The 21,507-nt window shown below is 42.3% G+C and overlaps 1 protein-coding gene across 1 annotated transcript; it reads left to right on the top strand.

Annotated features, from left to right (window-relative positions):
* Positions 1-18,120: 18,120 nt before the first annotated feature.
* Positions 18,121-20,265, top strand: LOC147007513 (general transcription factor II-I repeat domain-containing protein 2B-like). The gene is made up of 3 exons (XM_085866999.1): positions 18,121-18,258; positions 19,307-19,447; positions 19,633-20,265. The coding sequence occupies exons 1-3, from the start codon at positions 18,121-18,123 to the stop codon at positions 20,263-20,265; spliced, it is 912 nt and encodes a 303-aa protein (XP_085723125.1).
* Positions 20,266-21,507: the final 1,242 nt, after the last annotated feature.

Here is a 21,507-nt window from a genome sequence, read left to right as displayed (position 1 = left end):
GCTGCGGTGATCTCCTACAATCTACATCGACTGAAATCTGCTGTGGTGATCTCCTACAATCTACATCGACTGAAATCTGCTGTGGTGATCTAGTACAATCCAGATCGACTGAAATCTGCTGTGGTGATCCACTACAATATACATCGACTGAAATCTGCTGTGGTGATCTAGTACAATCCAGATCGACTGAAATCTGCTGCGGTGATCTCCTACAATCTACATCGACTGAAATCTGCTGTGGTGATCTCCTACAATCTACATCGACTGAAATCTGCTGTGGTGATCTAGTACAATCCAGATCGACTGAAATCTGCTGTGGTGATCCACTACAATATACATCGACTGAAATCTGCTGTGGTGATCTAGTACAATCCAGATCGACTGAAATCTGCTGTGGTGATCTACTACAATCTACATCGACTGAAATCTGCTGTGGTGATCTACTACAATCTACATCGACTGAAATCTGCTGCAGTGATCTACTACAATCTACATCGACTGAAATCTGCTGTGATGATCTACTACAATCTACATCGACTGAAATCTGCTGCGGTGATCTCCTACAATCTACATCGACTGAAATCTGCTGTGGTGATCTACTACAATCTACATCGACTGAAATCTGCTGCGGCGATCTACTACAATCTACATCGACTGAAATCTGCTGCGGTGATCTCCTACAATCTACATCGACTGAAATCTGCTGCGGTGATCTACTACAATCTACATCGACTGAAATCTGCTGCGGTGATCTCCTACAATCTACATCGACTGAAATCTGCTGCGGTGATCTACTACAATCTACATCGACTGAAATCTGCTGTGGTGATCTACGTCAATCTACATCGACTGAAATCTGCTGTGGTGATCTACTACAATCTACATCGACTGAAATCTGCTGTGGTGATCTCCGACAATCCAGATCGACTGAAATCTGCTGTGGTGATCTACTACAATCTACATTGACTGAAATCTGCTGCGGTGATCTCCTACAATCCAGATCGACTGAAATCTGCTGTGGTGATCTACGACAATCTACATCGACTGAAATCTGCTGTGGTGATCTACTACAATCTACATCGACTGAAATCTGCTGTGGTGATCCACTACAATCTACATCGACTGAAATCTGCTGTGGTGATCTACTCCAATCTGCATCGACTGAAATCTGCTGCGGTGATCTACTACAATCTACATCGACTGAAATCTGCTGTGGTGATCTACTACAATCTACATCGACTGAAATCTGCTGCGGCGATCTACTACAATCTACATCAACTGAAATCTGCTGCGGTGATCTCCTACAATCTACATCGACTGAAATCTGCTGCGGTGATCTACTACAATCTACATCGACTGAAATCTGCTGCGGTGATCTCCTACAATCTACATCGACTGAAATCTGCTGCGGTGATCTACTACAATCTACATCGACTGAAATCTGCTGTGGTGATCTACTACAATCTACATCGACTGAAATCTGCTGTGGTGATCTCCGACAATCCAGATCGACTGAAATCTGCTGCGGTGATCTACTACAATCTACATCAACTGAAATCTGCTGTGGTGATCTACTACAATCTACATCGACTGAAATCTGCTGTGGTGATATACTACAATCCAGATCGACTGAAATCTGCTGCGGTGATCTCCTACAATCTACATCGACTGAAATCTGCTGTGGTGATCTCCTACAATCTACATCGACTGAAATCTGCTGCGGTGATCTACTACAATCTACATCGACTGAAATCTGCTGCGGTGATCTCCTACAATCTACATCGACTGAAATCTGCTGTGGTGATCTCCTACAATCTACATCGACTGAAATCTGCTGCGGTGATCTACTACAATCTACATCGACTGAAATCTGCTGCGGTGATCTCCTACAATCTACATCGACTGAAATCTGCTGTGGTGATCTCCTACAATCTACATCGACTGAAATCTGCTGCGGTGATCTACTACAATCTACATCGACTGAAATCTGCTGTGGTGATCTACGACAATCTACATCGACTGAAATCTGCTGTGGTGATCTACTACAATATACATCGACTGAAATCTGCTGTGGTGATCTCCGACAATCCAGATCGACTGAAATCTGCTGTGGTGATCTCCTACAATCTACATCGACTGAAATCTGCTGTGGTGATCTACTCCAATCTGCATCGACTGAAATCTGCTGCGGTGATCTACTACAATCTACATCGACTGAAATCTGCTGTGGTGATCTACTGCAATCTACATCGACTGAAATCTGCTGTGGTGATCGACTACAATCTACATCGACTGAAATCTGCTGTGGTGATCTCCGACAATCCAGATCGACTGAAGTCTGCTGTGGTGATCTACTACAATCTACATTGACTGAAATCTGCTGCGGTGATCTACTACAATCTACATTGACTGAAATCTGCTGTGGTGATCTACTACAATCTACATCGACTGAAATCTGCTGTGGTGATCTACTACAATCTACATTGACTGAAATCTGCTGCGGTGATCTACTACAATCTACATTGACTGAAATCTGCTGTGGTGATCTCCTACAATCCAGATCGACTGAAATCTGCTGTGGTGATCTACTACAATCTACATCGACTGAAATCTGCTGTGGTGATCTACTACAATCTACATCGACTGAAATCTGCTGTGGTGATCTCCTACAATCTACATCGACTGAAATCTGCTGTGGTGATCTACTACAATCTACATCGACTGAAATCTGCTGTGGTGATCTACTACAATCTACATCGACTGAAATCTGCTGTGGTGATCTACTACAATCTACATCGACTGAAATCTGCTGTGGTGATCTACTACAATCTACATCGACTGAAATCTGCTGTGGTGATCTACTACAATCTACATCGACTGAAATCTGCTGTGGTGATCTCCTACAATCTACATCGACTGAAATCTGCTGTGGTGATCTACTACAATCTACATCGACTGAAATCTGCTGCGGTGATCTACTACAATCTACATCGACTGAAATCTGCTGTGGTGATCTACTACAATCTACATCGACTGAAATCTGCTGTGGTGATCTACTACAATCTACATCGACTGAAATCTGCTGTGGTGATCTACTACAATCTACATCGACTGAAATCTGCTGTGGTGATCTACTACAATCTACATCGACTGAAATCTGCTGCGGTGATCTACTACAATCTACATCGACTGAAATCTGCTGTGGTGATCTACTACAATCTACATCGACTGAAATCTGCTGTGGTGATCTACTACAATCTACATCGACTGAAATCTGCTGTGGTGATCTACTACAATCTACATCGACTGAAATCTGCTGTGGTGATCTACTACAATCTACATCGACTGAAATCTGCTGTGGTGATCTACTACAATCTACATCGACTGAAATCTGCTGTGGTGATCTACTACAATCTACATCGACTGAAATCTGCTGTGGTGATCTACTACAATCTACATCGACTGAAATCTGCTGTGGTGATCTACTACAATCTACATCGACTGAAATCTGCTGTGGTGATCTACTACAATCTACATCGACTGAAATCTGCTGTGGTGATCTACTACAATCTACATCGACTGAAATCTGCTGTGGTGATCTACTACAATCTACATCGACTGAAATCTGCTGTGGTGATCTCCTACAATCTACATCGACTGAAATCTGCTGTGGTGATCTACTACAATCTACATCGACTGAAATCTGCTGTGGTGATCTACTACAATCTACATCGACTGAAATCTGCTGTGGTGATCTCCTACAATCTACATCGACTGAAATCTGCTGTGGTGATCTACTACAATCTACATCGACTGAAATCTGCTGTGGTGATCTACTACAATCTACATCGACTGAAATCTGCTGTGGTGATCTACGACAATCTACATCGACTGAAATCTGCTGCGGTGATCTCCTACAATCTACATCGACTGAAATCTGCTGCGGTGATCTACTACAATCTACATCGACTGAAATCTGCTGTGGTGATCTACTACAATCTACATCGACTGAAATCTGCTGTGGTGATCTACTACAATCTACATCGACTGAAATCTGCTGTGGTGATCTACTACAATCTACATCGACTGAAATCTGCTGTGGTGATCTACTACAATCTACATCGACTGAAATCTGCTGTGGTGATCTACTACAATCTACATCGACTGAAATCTGCTGTGGTGATCTACTACAATCTACATCGACTGAAATCTGCTGTGGTGATCTCCTACAATCTACATCGACTGAAATCTGCTGTGGTGATCTACTACAATCTACATCGACTGAAATCTGCTGTGGTGATCTACTACAATCTACATCGACTGAAATCTGCTGTGGTGATCTCCTACAATCTACATCGACTGAAATCTGCTGTGGTGATCCACTACAATCTACATCGACTGAAATCTGCTGCGGTGATCTCCTACAATCTACATCGACTGAAATCTGCTGTGGTGATCTACTACAATCTACATCGACTGAAATCTGCTGTGGTGATCTACTACAATCTACATCGACTGAAATCTGCTGTGGTGATCTACTACAATCTACATCGACTGAAATCTGCTGTGGTGATCTACTACAATCTACATCGACTGAAATCTGCTGCGGTGATCTACTACAATCTACATCGACTGAAATCTACTGCTGTGATCTACTACAAACTTCATCGACTGAAATCTGCTGCGGTGATCTACTACAATCTACATCGACTGAAATCTGCTGTGGTGATCTCCTACAATCTACATCGACTGAAATCTGCTGCGGTGATCTACGACAATCAACATTGACTGAAATCTGCTGCGGTGATCTCCTACAATCTACATCGACTGAAATCTGCTGTGGTGATCTACTACAATCTACATCGACTGAAATCTGCTGTGGTGATCTACTACAATCTACATCGACTGAAATCTGCTGTGGTGATCTACTACAATCTACATCGACTGAAATCTGCTGTGGTGATCTACTACAATCTACATCGACTGAAATCTGCTGTGGTGATCTACTACAATCAACATCGACTGAAATCTGCTGTGGTGATCTACTACAATCCAGATCGACTGAAATCTGCTGCGGTGATCTCCTACAATCTACATCGACTGAAATCTGCTGTGGTGATCTACTACAATCTACATCGACTGAAATCTGCTGTGGTGATCTACTACAATCTACATCGACTGAAATCTGCTGTGGTGATCTACTACAATCTACATCGACTGAAATCTGCTGTGGTGATCTACTACAATCTACATCGACTGAAATCTGCTGTGGTGATCTACTACAATCTACATCGACTGAAATCTGCTGTGGTGATCTCCTACAATCTACATCGACTGAAATCTGCTGTGGTGATCTACTACAATCTACATCGACTGAAATCTGCTGTGGTGATCTCCTACAATCTACATCGACTGAAATCTGCTGTGGTGATCTACTACAATATACATCGTCTGAAATCTGCTGTGGTGATCTACTACAATATACATCGTCTGAAATCTGCTGTGGTGATCTACTACAATCTACATCGACTGAAATCTGTTGTGGTGATCTACTACAATATACATCGTCTGAAATCTGCTGTGGTGATCTACTACAATCTACATCGACTGAAATCTGTTGTGGTGATCTACTACAATCTACATCGACTGAAATCTGCTGTGGTGATCTACTACAATCTACATCGACTGAAATCTGCTGTGGTGATCTACTACAATCTACATCGACTGAAATCTGCTGCGGTGATCTCCTACAATCTACATCGACTGAAATCTGCTGTGGTGATCTACTACAATCTACATCGACTGAAATCTGCTGTGGTGATCTACTACAATCTACATCGACTGAAATCTGCTGTGGTGATCTACTACAATCTACATCGACTGAAATCTGCTGTGGTGATCTACTACAATCTACATCGACTGAAATCTGCTGCGGTGATCTACTACAATCTACATCGACTGAAATCTGCTGTGGTGATCTCCTTCAATCCAGATCGACTGAAATCTGCTGTGGTGATCTACTACAATCTACATCGACTGAAATCTGCTGTGGTGATCTACTACAATCTACATCGACTGAAATCTGCTGTGGTGATCTCCTACAATCTACATCGACTGAAATCTGCTGTGGTGATCTACTACAATCTACATCGACTGAAATCTGCTGTGGTGATCTACTACAATCTACATCGACTGAAATCTGCTGTGGTGATCTACTACAATCTACATCGACTGAAATCTGCTGTGGTGATCTACTACAATCTACATCGACTGAAATCTGCTGTGGTGATCTACTACAATCTACATCGACTGAAATCTGCTGTGGTGATCTACTACAATCTACATCGACTGAAATCTGCTGCGGTGATCTCCTACAATCTACATCGACTGAAATCTGCTGTGGTGATCTCCTACAATCCAGATCGACTGAAATCTGCTGTGGTGATCTACTACAATCTACATCGACTGAAATCTGCTGTGGTGATCTACTACAATCTACATCGACTGAAATCTGCTGTGGTGATCTCCTACAATCTACATCGACTGAAATCTGCTGTGGTGATCTACTACAATCCAGATCGACTGAAATCTGCTGTGGTGATCTACTACAATCTACATCGACTGAAATCTGCTGTGGTGATCTACTACAATCTACATCGACTGAAATCTGCTGTGGTGATCTACTACAATCTACATCGACTGAAATCTGCTGCGGTGATCTCCTACAATCTACATCGACTGAAATCTGCTGTGGTGATCTCCTACAATCCAGATCGACTGAAATCTGCTGTGGTGATCTACTACAATCTACATCGACTGAAATCTGCTGTGGTGATCTCCTACAATCTACATCGACTGAAATCTGCTGTGGTGATCTACTACAATCTACATCGACTGAAATCTGCTGCGGTGATCTACTACAATCTACATCGACTGAAATCTGCTGTGGTGATCTCCTACAATCTACATCGACTGAAATCTGCTGTGGTGATCTCCTACAATCTACATCGACTGAAATCTGCTGTGGTGATCTACTACAATCTACATCGACTGAAATCTGCTGTGGTGATCTACTACAATCTACATCGACTGAAATCTGCTGTGGTGATCTACTACAATCTACATCGACTGAAATCTGCTGTGGTGATCTACTACAATCTACATCGACTGAAATCTGCTGTGGTGATCTCCTACAATCTACATCGACTGAAATCTGCTGTGGTGATCTACTACAATCTACATCGACTGAAATCTGCTGTGGTGATCTACTACAATCTACATCGACTGAAATCTGCTGTGGTGATCTACTACAATCTACATCGACTGAAATCTGCTGTGGTGATCTACTACAATCTACATCGACTGAAATCTGCTGTGGTGATCTACTACAATCCAGATCGACTGAAATCTGCTGTGGTGATCTACTACAATCTACATCGACTGAAATCTGCTGTGGTGATCTACTACAATCTACATCGACTGAAATCTGCTGTGGTGATCTCCTACAATCCAGATCGACTGAAATCTGCTGTGGTGATCTACTACAATCTACATCGACTGAAATCTGCTGTGGTGATCTACTACAATCTACATCGACTGAAATCTGCTGTGGTGATCTACTACAATCTACATCGACTGAAATCTGCTGTGGTGATCTACTACAATCTACATCGACTGAAATCTGCTGTGGTGATCCACTACAATCTACATCGACTGAAATCTGCTGTGGTGATCTCCTACAATATACATCGACTGAAATCTGCTGTGGTGATCTACTACAATCTACATCGACTGAAATCTGCTGTGATGATCTACTACAATCTACATCGACTGAAATCTGCTGTGGTGATCTAGTACAATCCAGATCGACTGAAATCTGCTGTGGTGATCTACTACAATCTACATCGACTGAAATCTGCTGTGGTGATCTCCTACAATCTACATCGACTGAAATCTGCTGTGGTGATCTACTACAATCTACATCGACTGAAATCTGCTGTGGTGATCTACTACAATCTACATCGACTGAAATCTGCTGTGGTGATCTACTACAATCTACATCGACTGAAATCTGCTGTGGTGATCTACTACAATCTACATCGACTGAAATCTGCTGTGGTGATCTACTACAATCTACATCGACTGAAATCTGCTGTGGTGATCTACTACAATCTACATCGACTGAAATCTGCTGTGGTGATCTACTACAATCTACATCGACTGAAATCTGCTGTGGTGATCTACTACAATCTACATCGACTGAAATCTGCTGTGGTGATCTACTACAATCTACATCGACTGAAATCTGCTGTGGTGATCTACTACAATCTACATCGACTGAAATCTGCTGTGGTGATCTACTACAATCTACATCGACTGAAATCTGCTGTGGTGATCTACTACAATCTACATCGACTGAAATCTGCTGTGGTGATCTCCTACAATCTACATCGACTGAAATCTGCTGTGGTGATCTACTACAATCTACATCGACTGAAATCTGCTGTGGTGATCTACTACAATCTACATCGACTGAAATCTGCTGTGATGATCTACTACAATCTACATCGACTGAAATCTGCTGTGGTGATCTAGTACAATCCAGATCGACTGAAATCTGCTGTGGTGATCTCCTCCAATCTACATCGACTGAAATCTGCTGTGGTGATCTACTACAATCTACATCGACTGAAATCTGCTGTGGTGATCTACTACAATATACATCGACTGAAATCTGCTGTGGTGATCTCCTACAATTTACATCGACTGAAATCTGCTGTGGTGATCTACTACAATCCAGATCGACTGAAATCTGCTATGGTGATCTACTACAATCTACATCGACTGAAATCTGCTGTGGTGATCTACTACAATCTACATCGACTGAAATCTGCTGTGGTGATCTACTACAATCTACATCGACTGAAATCTGCTGTGGTGATCTACTACAATCTACATCGACTGAAATCTGCTGTGGTGATCTACTACAATCTACATCGACTGAAATCTGCTGTGGTGATCTAGTACAATCCAAATCGACTGAAATCTGCTGTGGTGATCTCCTCCAATCTACATCGACTGAAATCTGCTGTGGTGATCTACTACAATCTACATCGACTGAAATCTGCTGTGGTGATCCACTACAATCTACATCGACTGAAATCTGCTGCGGTGATCTCCTACAATATACATCGACTGAAATCTGCTGTGGTGATCTACTACAATCTACATCGACTGAAATCTGCTGTGATGATCTACTACAATCTACATCGACTGAAATCTGCTGTGGTGATCTCCTACAATCTACATCGACTGAAATCTGCTGTGGTGATCTACTACAATCTACATCGACTGAAATCTGCTGTGATGATCTACTACAATCTACATCGACTGAAATCTGCTGTGGTGATCTACTACAATCTACATCGACTGAAATCTGCTGTGGTGATCTCCTACAATCTACATCGACTGAAATCTGCTGTGGTGATCTACTACAATCTACATCGACTGAAATCTGCTGTGGTGATCTCCTACAATCTACATCGACTGAAATCTGCTGTGGTGATCTACTACAATCTACATCGACTGAAATCTGCTGTGGTGATCTCCTACAATCTACATCGACTGAAATCTGCTGTGGTGATCTACTACAATCTACATCGACTGAAATCTGCTGTGGTGACCTACTACAATTTACATCGACTGAAATCTGCTGTGGTGATCTCCTACAATCTACATCGACTGAAATCTGCTGTGGTGATCTACTACAATCTACATCGACTGAAATCTGCTGCGGTGATCTACTACAATCTACATCGACTGAAATCTGCTGCGGTGATCTACTACAATCTACATCGACTGAAATCTGCTGTGGTGATCTACTACAATCTACATCGACTGAAATCTGCTGTGGTGATCTACTACAATCGACATCGATTTAAATCTGCTGTGGTGATCTACTACAATCTACATCGACTGAAATCTGCTGTGGTGATCTACTACAATCTATATCGATTTAAATCTGCTGTGGTGATCTACTACAATCTACATCGATTTAAATCTGCTGTGTTGATCTACTACAATCTACATCGACTGAAATCTGCTGTGGTGATCTACTACAATCTACATCGACTGAAATCTGCTGTGGTGATCTCCTACAATCCAGATCGACTGAAATCTGCTGCGGTGATCTCCTACAATCTACATCGACTGAAATCTGCTGTGGTGATCTACTACAATCTACATCGACTGAAATCTGCTGCGGTGATCTACTACAATCTACATTGACTGAAATCTGCTGTGGTGATCGACTGCAATATACATCGTCTGAAATCTGCTGTGGTGAACTACTACAATCTACATCGACTGAAATCTGCTGTGGTGATCTACTACAATCTACATCGACTGAAATCTGCTGTGGTGATCTACTACAATCTACATCGACTGAAATCTGCTGTGGTGATCTACTACAATCTACATCGACTGAAATCTGCTGTGGTGATCCACTACAATCTACATCGACTGAAATCTGCTGCGGTGATCTCCTACAATATACATCGACTGAAATCTGCTGTGGTGATCTACTACAATCTACATCGACTGAAATCTGCTGTGATGATCTACTACAATCTACATCGACTGAAATCTGCTGTGGTGATCTAGTACAATCCAGATCGACTGAAATCTGCTGTGGTGATCTACTACAATCAACATCGACTGAAATCTGCTGTGGTGATCTCCTCCAATCTACATCGACTGAAATCTGCTGTGGTGATCCACTACAATATACATCGACTGAAATCTGCTGCGGTGATCTCCTACAATCTACATCGACTGAAATCTGCTGTGGTGATCTACTACAATCTACATCGACTGAAATCTGCTGTGGTGATCTACTACAATATACATCGACTGAAATCTGCTGTGGTGATCTACTACAATCTACATCGACTGAAATCTGCTGTGATGATCTACTACAATCTACATCGACTGAAATCTGCTGTGGTGATCTAGTACAATCCAGATCGACTGAAATCTGCTGTGGTGATCTACTACAATCTACATCGACTGAAATCTGCTGTGGTGATCCACTACAATATACATCGACTGAAATCTGCTGCGGTGATCTCCTACAATCTACATCGACTGAAATCTGCTGTGGTGATCTAGTACAATCCAGATCGACTGAAATCTGCTGTGGTGATCTCCTCCAATCTACATCGACTGAAATCTGCTGTGGTGATCTACTACAATCTACATCGACTGAAATCTGCTGTGGTGATCCACTACAATATACATCGACTGAAATCTGCTGCGGTGATCTCCTACAATCTACATCGACTGAAATCTGCTGTGGTGATCTAGTACAATCCAGATCGACTGAAATCTGCTGTGGTGATCTCCTCCAATCTACATCGACTGAAATCTGCTGTGGTGATCTACTACAATCTACATCGACTGAAATCTGCTGCGGTGATCTCCTACAATATACATCGACTGAAATCTGCTGTGGTGATCTCCTACAATCTACATCGACTGAAATCTGCTGTGATGATCTACTACAATTTACATCGACTGAAATCTGCTGTGGTGATCTCCTACAATCTACATCGACTGAAATCTGCTGTGGTGATCTACTACAATCTACATCGACTGAAATCTGCTGCGGTGATCCACTACAATCTACATCGACTGAAATCTGCTGTGGTGATCTACTACAATCTACATCGACTGAAATCTGCTGTGGTGATCTACTACAATCTACATCGACTGAAATCTGCTGTGGTGATCTACTACAATCTACATCGACTGAAATCTGCTGTGGTGATCTACTACAATCCAGATCGACTGAAATCTGCTGTGGTGATCTACTACAATCTACATCGACTGAAATCTGCTGTGGTGATCTACTACAATCTACATCGACTGAAATCTGCTGCGGTGATCTACTACAATATACATCGACTGAAATCTGCTGTGGTGATCTACTACAATCTACATCGACTGAAATCTGCTGTGGTGATCTACAATCTACATCGACTGAAATCTGCTGTGGTGATCTACTACAATCTACATCGACTGAAATCTGCTGTGGTGATCTACTACAATCTACATCGACTGAAATCTGCTGTGGTGATCTACTACAATCTACATCGACTGAAATCTGCTGTGGTGATCTACTACAATCTACATCGACTGAAATCTGCTGTGGTGATCTACTACAATCTACATCGACTGAAATCTGCTGTGATGATCTACTACAATTTACATCGACTGAAATCTGCTGTGGTGATCTCCTACAATCTACATCGACTGAAATCTGCTGTGGTGATCTACTACAATCTACATCGACTGAAATCTGCTGTGGTGATCTACTACAATCTACATCGACTGAAATCTGCTGTGGTGATCTACTACAATCTACATCGACTGAAATCTGCTGTGGTGATCCACTACAATATACATCGACTGAAATCTGCTGCGGTGATCTCCTACAATATACATTGACTGAAATCTGCTGTGGTGATCTACTACAATCTACATCGACTGAAATCTGCTGTGATGATCTACTACAATCCAGATCGACTGAAATCTGCTGTGGTGATCTACTACAATATACATCGACTGAAATCTGCTGCGGTGATCTACTACAATCTACATCGACTGAAATCTGCTGTGATGATCTACTACAATCTACATCGACTGAAATCTGCTGCGGTGATCTACTACAATCTACATCGACTGAAATCTGCTGTGATGATCTACTACAATTTACATCGACTGAAATCTGCTGTGGTGATCTAGTACAATCCAGATCGACTGAAATCTGCTGTGGTGATCTCCTCCAATCTACATCGACTGAAATCTGCTGTGGTGATCTACTACAATCTACATCGACTGAAATCTGCTGCGGTGATCTACTACAATCTACATCGACTGAAATCTGCTGCGGTGATCTCCTACAATATACATCGACTGAAATCTGCTGTGGTGATCTCCTACAATCTACATCGACTGAAATCTGCTGTGATGATCAACTACAATTTACATCGACTGAAATCTGCTGTGGTGATCTCCTACAATCTACATCGACTGAAATCTGCTGTGGTGATCTACTACAATCTACATCGACTGAAATCTGCTGCGGTGATCCACTACAATCTACATCGACTGAAATCTGCTGTGGTGATCTACTACAATCTACATCGACTGAAATCTGCTGTGGTGATCTACTACAATCTACATCGACTGAAATCTGCTGTGATGATCTACTACAATTTACATCGACTGAAATCTGCTGTGGTGATCTCCTACAATCTACATCGACTGAAATCTGCTGTGGTGATCTACTACAATCTACATCGACTGAAATCTGCTGTGGTGATCTACTACAATCTACATCGACTGAAATCTGCTGTGGTGATCCACTACAATATACATCGACTGAAATCTGCTGCGGTGATCTCCTACAATATACATCGACTGAAATCTGCTGTGGTGATCTACTACAATCTACATCGACTGAAATCTGCTGTGATGATCTACTACAATCTACATCGACTGAAATCTGCTGTGGTGATCTAGTACAATCCAGATCGACTGAAATCTGCTGTGGTGATCTACTACAATATACATCGACTGAAATCTGCTGCGGTGATCTACTACAATCTACATCGACTGAAATCTGCTGTGATGATCTACTACAATCTACATCGACTGAAATCTGCTGCGGTGATCTACTACAATCTACATCGACTGAAATCTGCTGTGGTGATCCACTACAATATACATCGACTGAAATCTGCTGCGGTGATCTCCTACAATCTACATCGACTGAAATCTGCTGTGGTGATCTACTACAATCTACATCGACTGAAATCTGCTGTGGTGATCTACTACAATCTACATCGACTGAAATCTGCTGTGGTGATCTACTACAATCTACATCGACTGAAATCTGCTGTGGTGATCTACTACAATCTACATCGACTGAAATCTGCTGTGGTGATCTACTACAATCTACATCGACTGAAATCTGCTGTGGTGATCTACTACAATCTACATCGACTGAAATCTGCTGTGGTGATCTACTACAATCTACATCGACTGAAATCTGCTGTGGTGATCTACTACAATCTACATCGACTGAAATCTGCTGTGGTGATCTACTACAATCTACATCGACTGAAATCTGCTGTGGTGATCTACTACAATCTACATCGACTGAAATCTGCTGTGGTGATCTCCTCCAATCTACATCGACTGAAATCTGCTGTGGTGATCTACTACAATCTACATCGACTGAAATCTGCTGTGGTGATCCACTACAATCTACATCGACTGAAATCTGCTGCGGTGATCTCCTACAATATACATCGACTGAAATCTGCTGTGGTGATCTACTACAATCTACATCGACTGAAATCTGCTGTGATGATCTACTACAATCTACATCGACTGAAATCTGCTGTGGTGATCTAGTACAATCCAGATCGACTGAAATCTGCTGTGGTGATCTCCTCCAATCTACATCGACTGAAATCTGCTGTGGTGATCTCCTACAATCTACATCGACTGAAATCTGCTGCGGTGATCTCCTACAATATACATCGACTGAAATCTGCTGCGGTGATCTCCTACAATCTACATCGACTGAAATCTGCTGTGGTGATCTACTACAATCTACATCGACTGAAATCTGCTGTGGTGATCCACTACAATCTACATCGACTGAAATCTGCTGTGGTGATCTACTACAATCTACATCGACTGAAATCTGCTGTGATGATCTACTACAATCTACATCGACTGAAATCTGCTGTGGTGATCTCCTACAATCTACATCGACTGAAATCTGCTGTGGTGATCTACTACAATCTACATCGACTGAAATCTGCTGTGGTGATCTCCTACAATCTACATCGACTGAAATCTGCTGTGGTGATCCACTACAATCTACATCGACTGAAATCTGCTGCGGTGATCTCCTACAATATACATCGACTGAAATCTGCTGTGGTGATCTACTACAATCTACATCGACTGAAATCTGCTGTGATGATCTACTACAATCTACATCGACTGAAATCTGCTGTGGTGATCTCCTACAATCTACATCGACTGAAATCTGCTGTGGTGATCTACTACAATCTACATCGACTGAAATCTGCTGTGGTGATCTCCTACAATCTACATCGACTGAAATCTGCTGTGGTGATCTACTACAATCTACATCGACTGAAATCTGCTGTGGTGACCTACTACAATTTACATCGACTGAAATCTGCTGTGGTGATCTCCTACAATCTACATCGACTGAAATCTGCTGTGGTGATCTACTACAATCTACATCGACTGAAATCTGCTGTGGTGATCTACTACAATCTACATCGACTGAAATCTGCTGTGGTGATCTACTACAATCTACATCGACTGAAATCTGCTGTGGTGATCTACTACAATCAACATCGACTGAAATCTGCTGTGGTGATCTACTACAATCCAGATCGACTGAAATCTGCTGCGGTGATCTCCTACAATCTACATCGACTGAAATCTGCTGTGGTGATCTACTACAATCTACATCGACTGAAATCTGCTGTGGTGATCTACTACAATCTACATCGACTGAAATCTGCTGTGGTGATCTACTACAATCTACATCGACTGAAATCTGCTGTGGTGATCTACTACAATCTACATCGACTGAAATCTGCTGTGGTGATCTACTACAATCTACATCGACTGAAATCTGCTGTGGTGATCTACTACAATCTACATCGACTGAAATCTGCTGTGGTGATCTACTACAATCTACATCGACTGAAATCTGCTGTGGTGATCTACTACAATCTACATCGACTGAAATCTGCTGTGGTGATCTACTACAATCTACATCGACTGAAATCTGCTGTGGTGATCTCCTACAATCTACATCGACTGAAATCTGCTGTGGTGATCTACTACAATCTACATCGACTGAAATCTGCTGTGGTGATCTCCTACAATCTACATCGACTGAAATCTGCTGTGGTGATCTACTACAATCTACATCGACTGAAATCTGCTGCGGTGATCTCCTACAATATACATCGACTGAAATCTGCTGTGGTGATCTACTACAATCTACATCGACTGAAATCTGCTGTGATGATCTACTACAATCTACATCGACTGAAATCTGCTGTGGTGATCTAGTACTGAATCCATCGACTGAAATCTGCTGTGGTGATCTACAATCTACATCGACTGAAATCTGCTATGGTGATCTACTACAATCAACATCGACTGAAATCTGCTGTGGTGATCTACTACAATCTACATCGACTGAAATCTGCTGTGGTGATCTACTACAATCTACATCGACTGAAATCTGCTGTGGTGATCTACTACAATCTACATCGACTGAAATCTGCTGTGGTGATCTACTACAATCTACATCGACTGAAATCTGCTGTGGTGATCTACTACAATCTACATCGACTGAAATCTGCTGTGGTGATCTACTACAATCTACATCGACTGAAATCTGCTGTGGTGATCTACTACAATCTACATCGACTGAAATCTGCTGTGGTGATCTACTACAATCTACATCGACTGAAATCTGCTGTGGTGATCTACTACAATCTACATCGACTGAAATCTGCTGTGGTGATCTACTACAATCTACATCGACTGAAATCTGCTGTGGTGATCTCCTACAATCTACATCGACTGAAATCTGCTGTGGTGATCTACTACAATCTACATCGACTGAAATCTGCTGTGGTGATCTACTACAATCTACATCGACTGAAATCTGCTGTGGTGATCTACTACAATCTACATCGACTGAAATCTGCTGTGGTGATCTACTACAATCTACATCGACTGAAATCTGCTGTGGTGATCTACTACAATCTACATCGACTGAAATCTGCTGTGGTGATCTACTACAATCTACATCGACTGAAATCTGCTGTGGTGATCTACTACAATCTACATCGACTGAAATCTGCTGTGGTGATCTACTACAATCTACATCGACTGAAATCTGCTGTGGTGATCTCCTACAATCTACATCGACTGAAATCTGCTGTGGTGATCTCCTACAATCTACATCGACTGAAATCTGCTGTGGTGATCTACTACAATCTACATCGACTGAAATCTGCTGCGGTGATCTACTACAATCTACATCGACTGAAATCTGCTGCGGTGATCTACTACAATCTACATCGACTGAAATCTGCTGTGGTGATCTACTACAATCAACATCGACTGAAATCTGCTGTGGTGATCTACTACAATCCAGATCGACTGAAATCTGCTGCGGTGATCTCCTACAATCTACATCGACTGAAATCTGCTGTGGTGATCTACTACAATCTACATCGACTGAAATCTGCTGTGGTGATCTACTACAATCTACATCGACTGAAATCTGCTGTGGTGATCTACTACAATCTACATCGACTGAAATCTGCTGTGGTGATCTACTACAATCAACATCGACTGAAATCTGCTGTGGTGATCTACTACAATCTACATCGACTGAAATCTGCTGCGGTGATCTACGACAATCAACATTGACTGAAATCTGCTGTAGTGATCTACTACAATCTACATCGACTGAAATCTGCTGTGGTGATCTACTACAATCTACATCGACTGAAATCTGCGATGGTGATCTACTACAATCAACATCGACTGAAATCTGCTGTGGTGATCTACTACAATCTACATCGACTGAAATCTGCTGTGGTGATCTACTACAATCTACATCGACTGAAATCTGCTGTGGTGATCTACTACAATCTACATCGACTGAAATCTGCTGTGGTGATCTACTACAATCTACATCGACTGAAATCTGCTGTGGTGATCTACTACAATCTACATCGACTGAAATCTGCTGTGGTGATCTACTACAATCTACATCGACTGAAATCTGCTGCGGTGATCTACTCCAATCCAGATCGACTGAAATCTGCTGTGGTGATCGACTCCAATCCCAGTAAACTGCACCGATGAAGCCGGTTGTGGAACATATGGCTCCTCCAGGTCATGGCACACAGTTTCTCCAATTGTCCGAATTTCTTCAAGATCCTGTGGAAGGCTTTGTTGTTGTTGCTCTCAATGAGCAATGCATTTGTCTCGTTCCTGGACTTTGAGCTTTTCCTCTTTAAAATGAAGAATCGCGTTTTCCTGCAATTCATCAAAAAAGGCCTTCCAGGTGGAAGTGGAAATGATTTCCTTCAAGTGGAAATGATTTCTGTGAGCTGTTCAATACGAGTCTCATACATATCCTCAGTCTATCGCAACATCCTCGTGTACGTGTCCCTCATGTTATTCATCATCACGGACCACTTTGACGTGTCTTGTCAAACTTCGGCCTCAATCTGTTCCCTAATTTTAGCTTCGACCACTTTCCAAATAAGTCGTTTTTCCTCCTCATGCTGCATATTTAATTGCTTTATGTCGGGGGTGGGGAACCTCCGGCCTCCGGGCCGTATACGGCTCGCGAGACCGTTTGATCAAGCCCGCGAGGCAATTCATAATATGGAATAGGCAAAGCCTGGAAGCGAACGCAGAATTCTTCTTACATTCGCTTCTTAAATATATCAAATTAAACAGTCTTTTTGCGATGAAAAAAATAAATATTACCTTAACATTACCTACACAACAACAACTACACCACCTAGAACAGGATCTCATCTAAAAAAATTAATACTAGAAGCGAACGAAGTATTCTTCTTACATTCGCTTCTGACTTTACCTATAACTTGTTCACAACTGGATACGCAATTTCCGGTTACTTCGGCCTGGATTCGGGATCATGATCAAATAACGTAAATCACGATTAAAAAATATTTTTTGATGATGCGTGAGATATCTTCATTAAAATCAGTGGAGGAAATATTATACACCATGTCTGATATTATTTGGGTCTGTCATGTCTCCGACGATGCCTTTATCTCCCGGCATGCATCATTCCCCATGACAAAAACTGGAAACAAAAAAAAAACAGAAGCAAAAAAAACGGAAGTAAAAGGGTCATAGCCAACCACACGGATTCCAAATTGCCATGGTATTGTGTTGCTGTTGTTGTTTCCTATTCTCTCATGTGCATGCGTAAAGCATGAAGCTCACTTCGTTCACTGACAATAAACAAAAGCAACCTCAGAAATACAACACAAAAAAACTCCAGACCGATTATTTTTTCCTAAAAAAGTTAATTAAACATACAGCTAAAAACGGACAGCTGCCAAGTGAGTTAGTTGTATGCCACTGTATCATACACCAAGAGAATCTGTGTGCACAGTCCCTGAAGCTCAAAAATGTGATGACAACTGTTGTTTCCACCATAAACGTCATCAAAAGCAGAGGGCTGAACAGCCGCCAGTTCAAGGAGCGACTGAGTGAACTGGAGTCAGAGTACGGAGATCTGGTTTACCACTGTGAGGTGCGGTGGCTGAGTCGCGGAAATATGCTCACACGGTTTTACTCACTGAGAGAAGAAGTGAAACAGTTCATGGAGATGAAGGGGAAACCTGTCATGGAACTGAGTGATAGCAAGTGGCTGTGTGATTTGGGCTTCATGGTGGACATTACCGGTCAGAGTAATGTACCTGTCATTACTCTGGTCAGGTCAAGTACCTGTCAGAGCTGAACGTCAAGCTCCGAGGTCCCAACCAGCTTCTCAGCTCTCTGCAATCAAATGTGAAATCATTTGAAGCTAAACTAAAGCTGTGGCAAGTGCAACTGGAAAGGAGAAACACTGTCCACTTTCCCACTCTGCAAGAACAACAGCCTGCTGTGACATCTGAATGTGCTGCTGGGTGTGCAAAACTCCTCCAGGCATTTGGAGAGAGGTTCCAGGACATGAAAAGGAAACAAAGGGAACTGAAAATATTTGCCACTCCGTTTAATATGGAACCAGCTGATGTGCCTGACAACCGACAACACGAAATCGTTGAGCTGGAAAGCAATGACGAGCTCAAAGCTCGGGACAACAACCTCCCTTTGCTCGAGTTCTACAAACTGTACGTACGTGCTGAGGATTTCCCCATTCTGAGGAGACATGCACTGAAGTTTGCATCACTGTTTGGGACGACCTACAGCTGTGAGCAGTTCTTTTCAAAACTGACTCTTGCAAAGACTCGGTTCCGCTCAAGACTGACTGACCCAAACCTGCAAAAGCAGCTGCGAGTAGCATCATCATCACGACCACCTGACACCAAACGCCTCGCCAAAGAGAAACAGTTCCAGCCATCGCATTAGGTGAGTCCGATATATGTGTTAAATAATTTTGCATGGACTTCGAAGGATGTTCGAAAAATCGAAATGGCCCTTGACACGAAAAAGGTACCATTAGAAAAGCTGGTGTCGGTGACTACAGACGGGGCTCCCGCCATGACTGTCCGACATGCAGGCTTCATTGCGCAATGCAAAGGTGACACAGACTTCCCAAAATTTCTACATTACCACTGCATCATTCACCAGCAGGCATTAAGGGCAAAAGTGACCGGCTTTGATCATGTGATGACCCCTGTCGTGAAGATCATAAATGGCATCCGCTCCAAAGCCAAGCAACACAGGACATTCAAAGTCCTGTTGGAGGAGCTGTCAGCAGAATATGGTGACCTGTTATTACACACAGAAATCCGATGGCTCAGCAGGGAAAGAGTTTTGCAGCGTTTTTTGTCACTTTTGGGTTAAATCAAAGTGTTCCTGCAATCAAAAGGGGAAGACGCCTCGCTGCTCGAGGACACTGAGTGGATATTTGACCTTGCATTTTTAACAGACATCACTGGGAAACTGAACCATTTGAACTACTGTCAACTGCAAGGCAAAGGCAAGACTGTTGCTGACATGATAAGCGCTGTAAATGCATTTAAAGAAAGCTTTGATGAGCATTTTCTCTGTGCATTTACAGAGAAAGAAAGTGTTGCACTTTCCCTCTGTGCAGTCAGTGCTGCAGGACAATGCTTCTGCATCTGGGGCTTTCGACAAAGCTGCAGAAAAGTACTCTCAAGTCACAAACAGACTTGGGCAAGAGTTTGAGAACAGGTTTTGTGACTTTGATCAACTTGAGCCATGTGTGTCATTCATTTCAAATCCTTTCATGCAAGTGGACATCACATGCATTGCTGAGCAACTAAGTGCAACCTTCAACGTGGAGGCTGGACAGGTGAAGATTGAAATCCTTACGTTGCAAAATGACCTCCACCTCAAAGCCCATCAGGATGCACCAAACTTTTGGTGCCTTGTGGACACAGAAAAGTACAAAGGTGTATGCACAGCAGCTATGAAAGTTGCCTGCCTTTTTTTGGTTCAACCTTTCTCTGTGAATCAGCCTTTTCTGACATGAACTTCATCAAGAACAAACACAGAACACGCCTTACTGATGCACATCTACAAGACTCACTCAGAGTTACAGTGTCAAATTATACCCCAGATTACAGTACACTAGTGGACAGCATGCAATGTCAGACTTCCCACGAACAGACATTTTCAGGCAAA

This window comes from Eptatretus burgeri, unplaced genomic scaffold (assembly GCF_056783735.1).
Source record: "Eptatretus burgeri isolate ZD-2024b unplaced genomic scaffold, Ebu_testis_v1 Ebu_testis_scaffold_126, whole genome shotgun sequence".
In the NCBI taxonomy this organism is placed as follows: Eukaryota; Metazoa; Chordata; class Myxini; order Myxiniformes; family Myxinidae; genus Eptatretus; species Eptatretus burgeri.
This window is presented reverse-complemented; position numbering and strand designations above follow the sequence as displayed.

What these genes read in the sequence shown, in the direction of transcription:
- LOC147007513 (XM_085866999.1), top strand. Translation starts at nt 18,121, where the DNA reads ATGAGCAATGCATTTGTCTCGTTCCTGGACTTTGAGCTTTTCCTCTTT. An exon ending in TTCAAGTGGAAATGATTTCT is followed by an intron (nt 18,259 to 19,306) that starts GTGAGCTGTTCA and finishes CTGTGTGCACAG; the next exon opens with TCCCTGAAGCTCAAAAATGT. An exon ending in ATCTGGTTTACCACTGTGAG is followed by an intron (nt 19,448 to 19,632) that starts GTGCGGTGGCTG and finishes TACTCTGGTCAG; the next exon opens with GTCAAGTACCTGTCAGAGCT.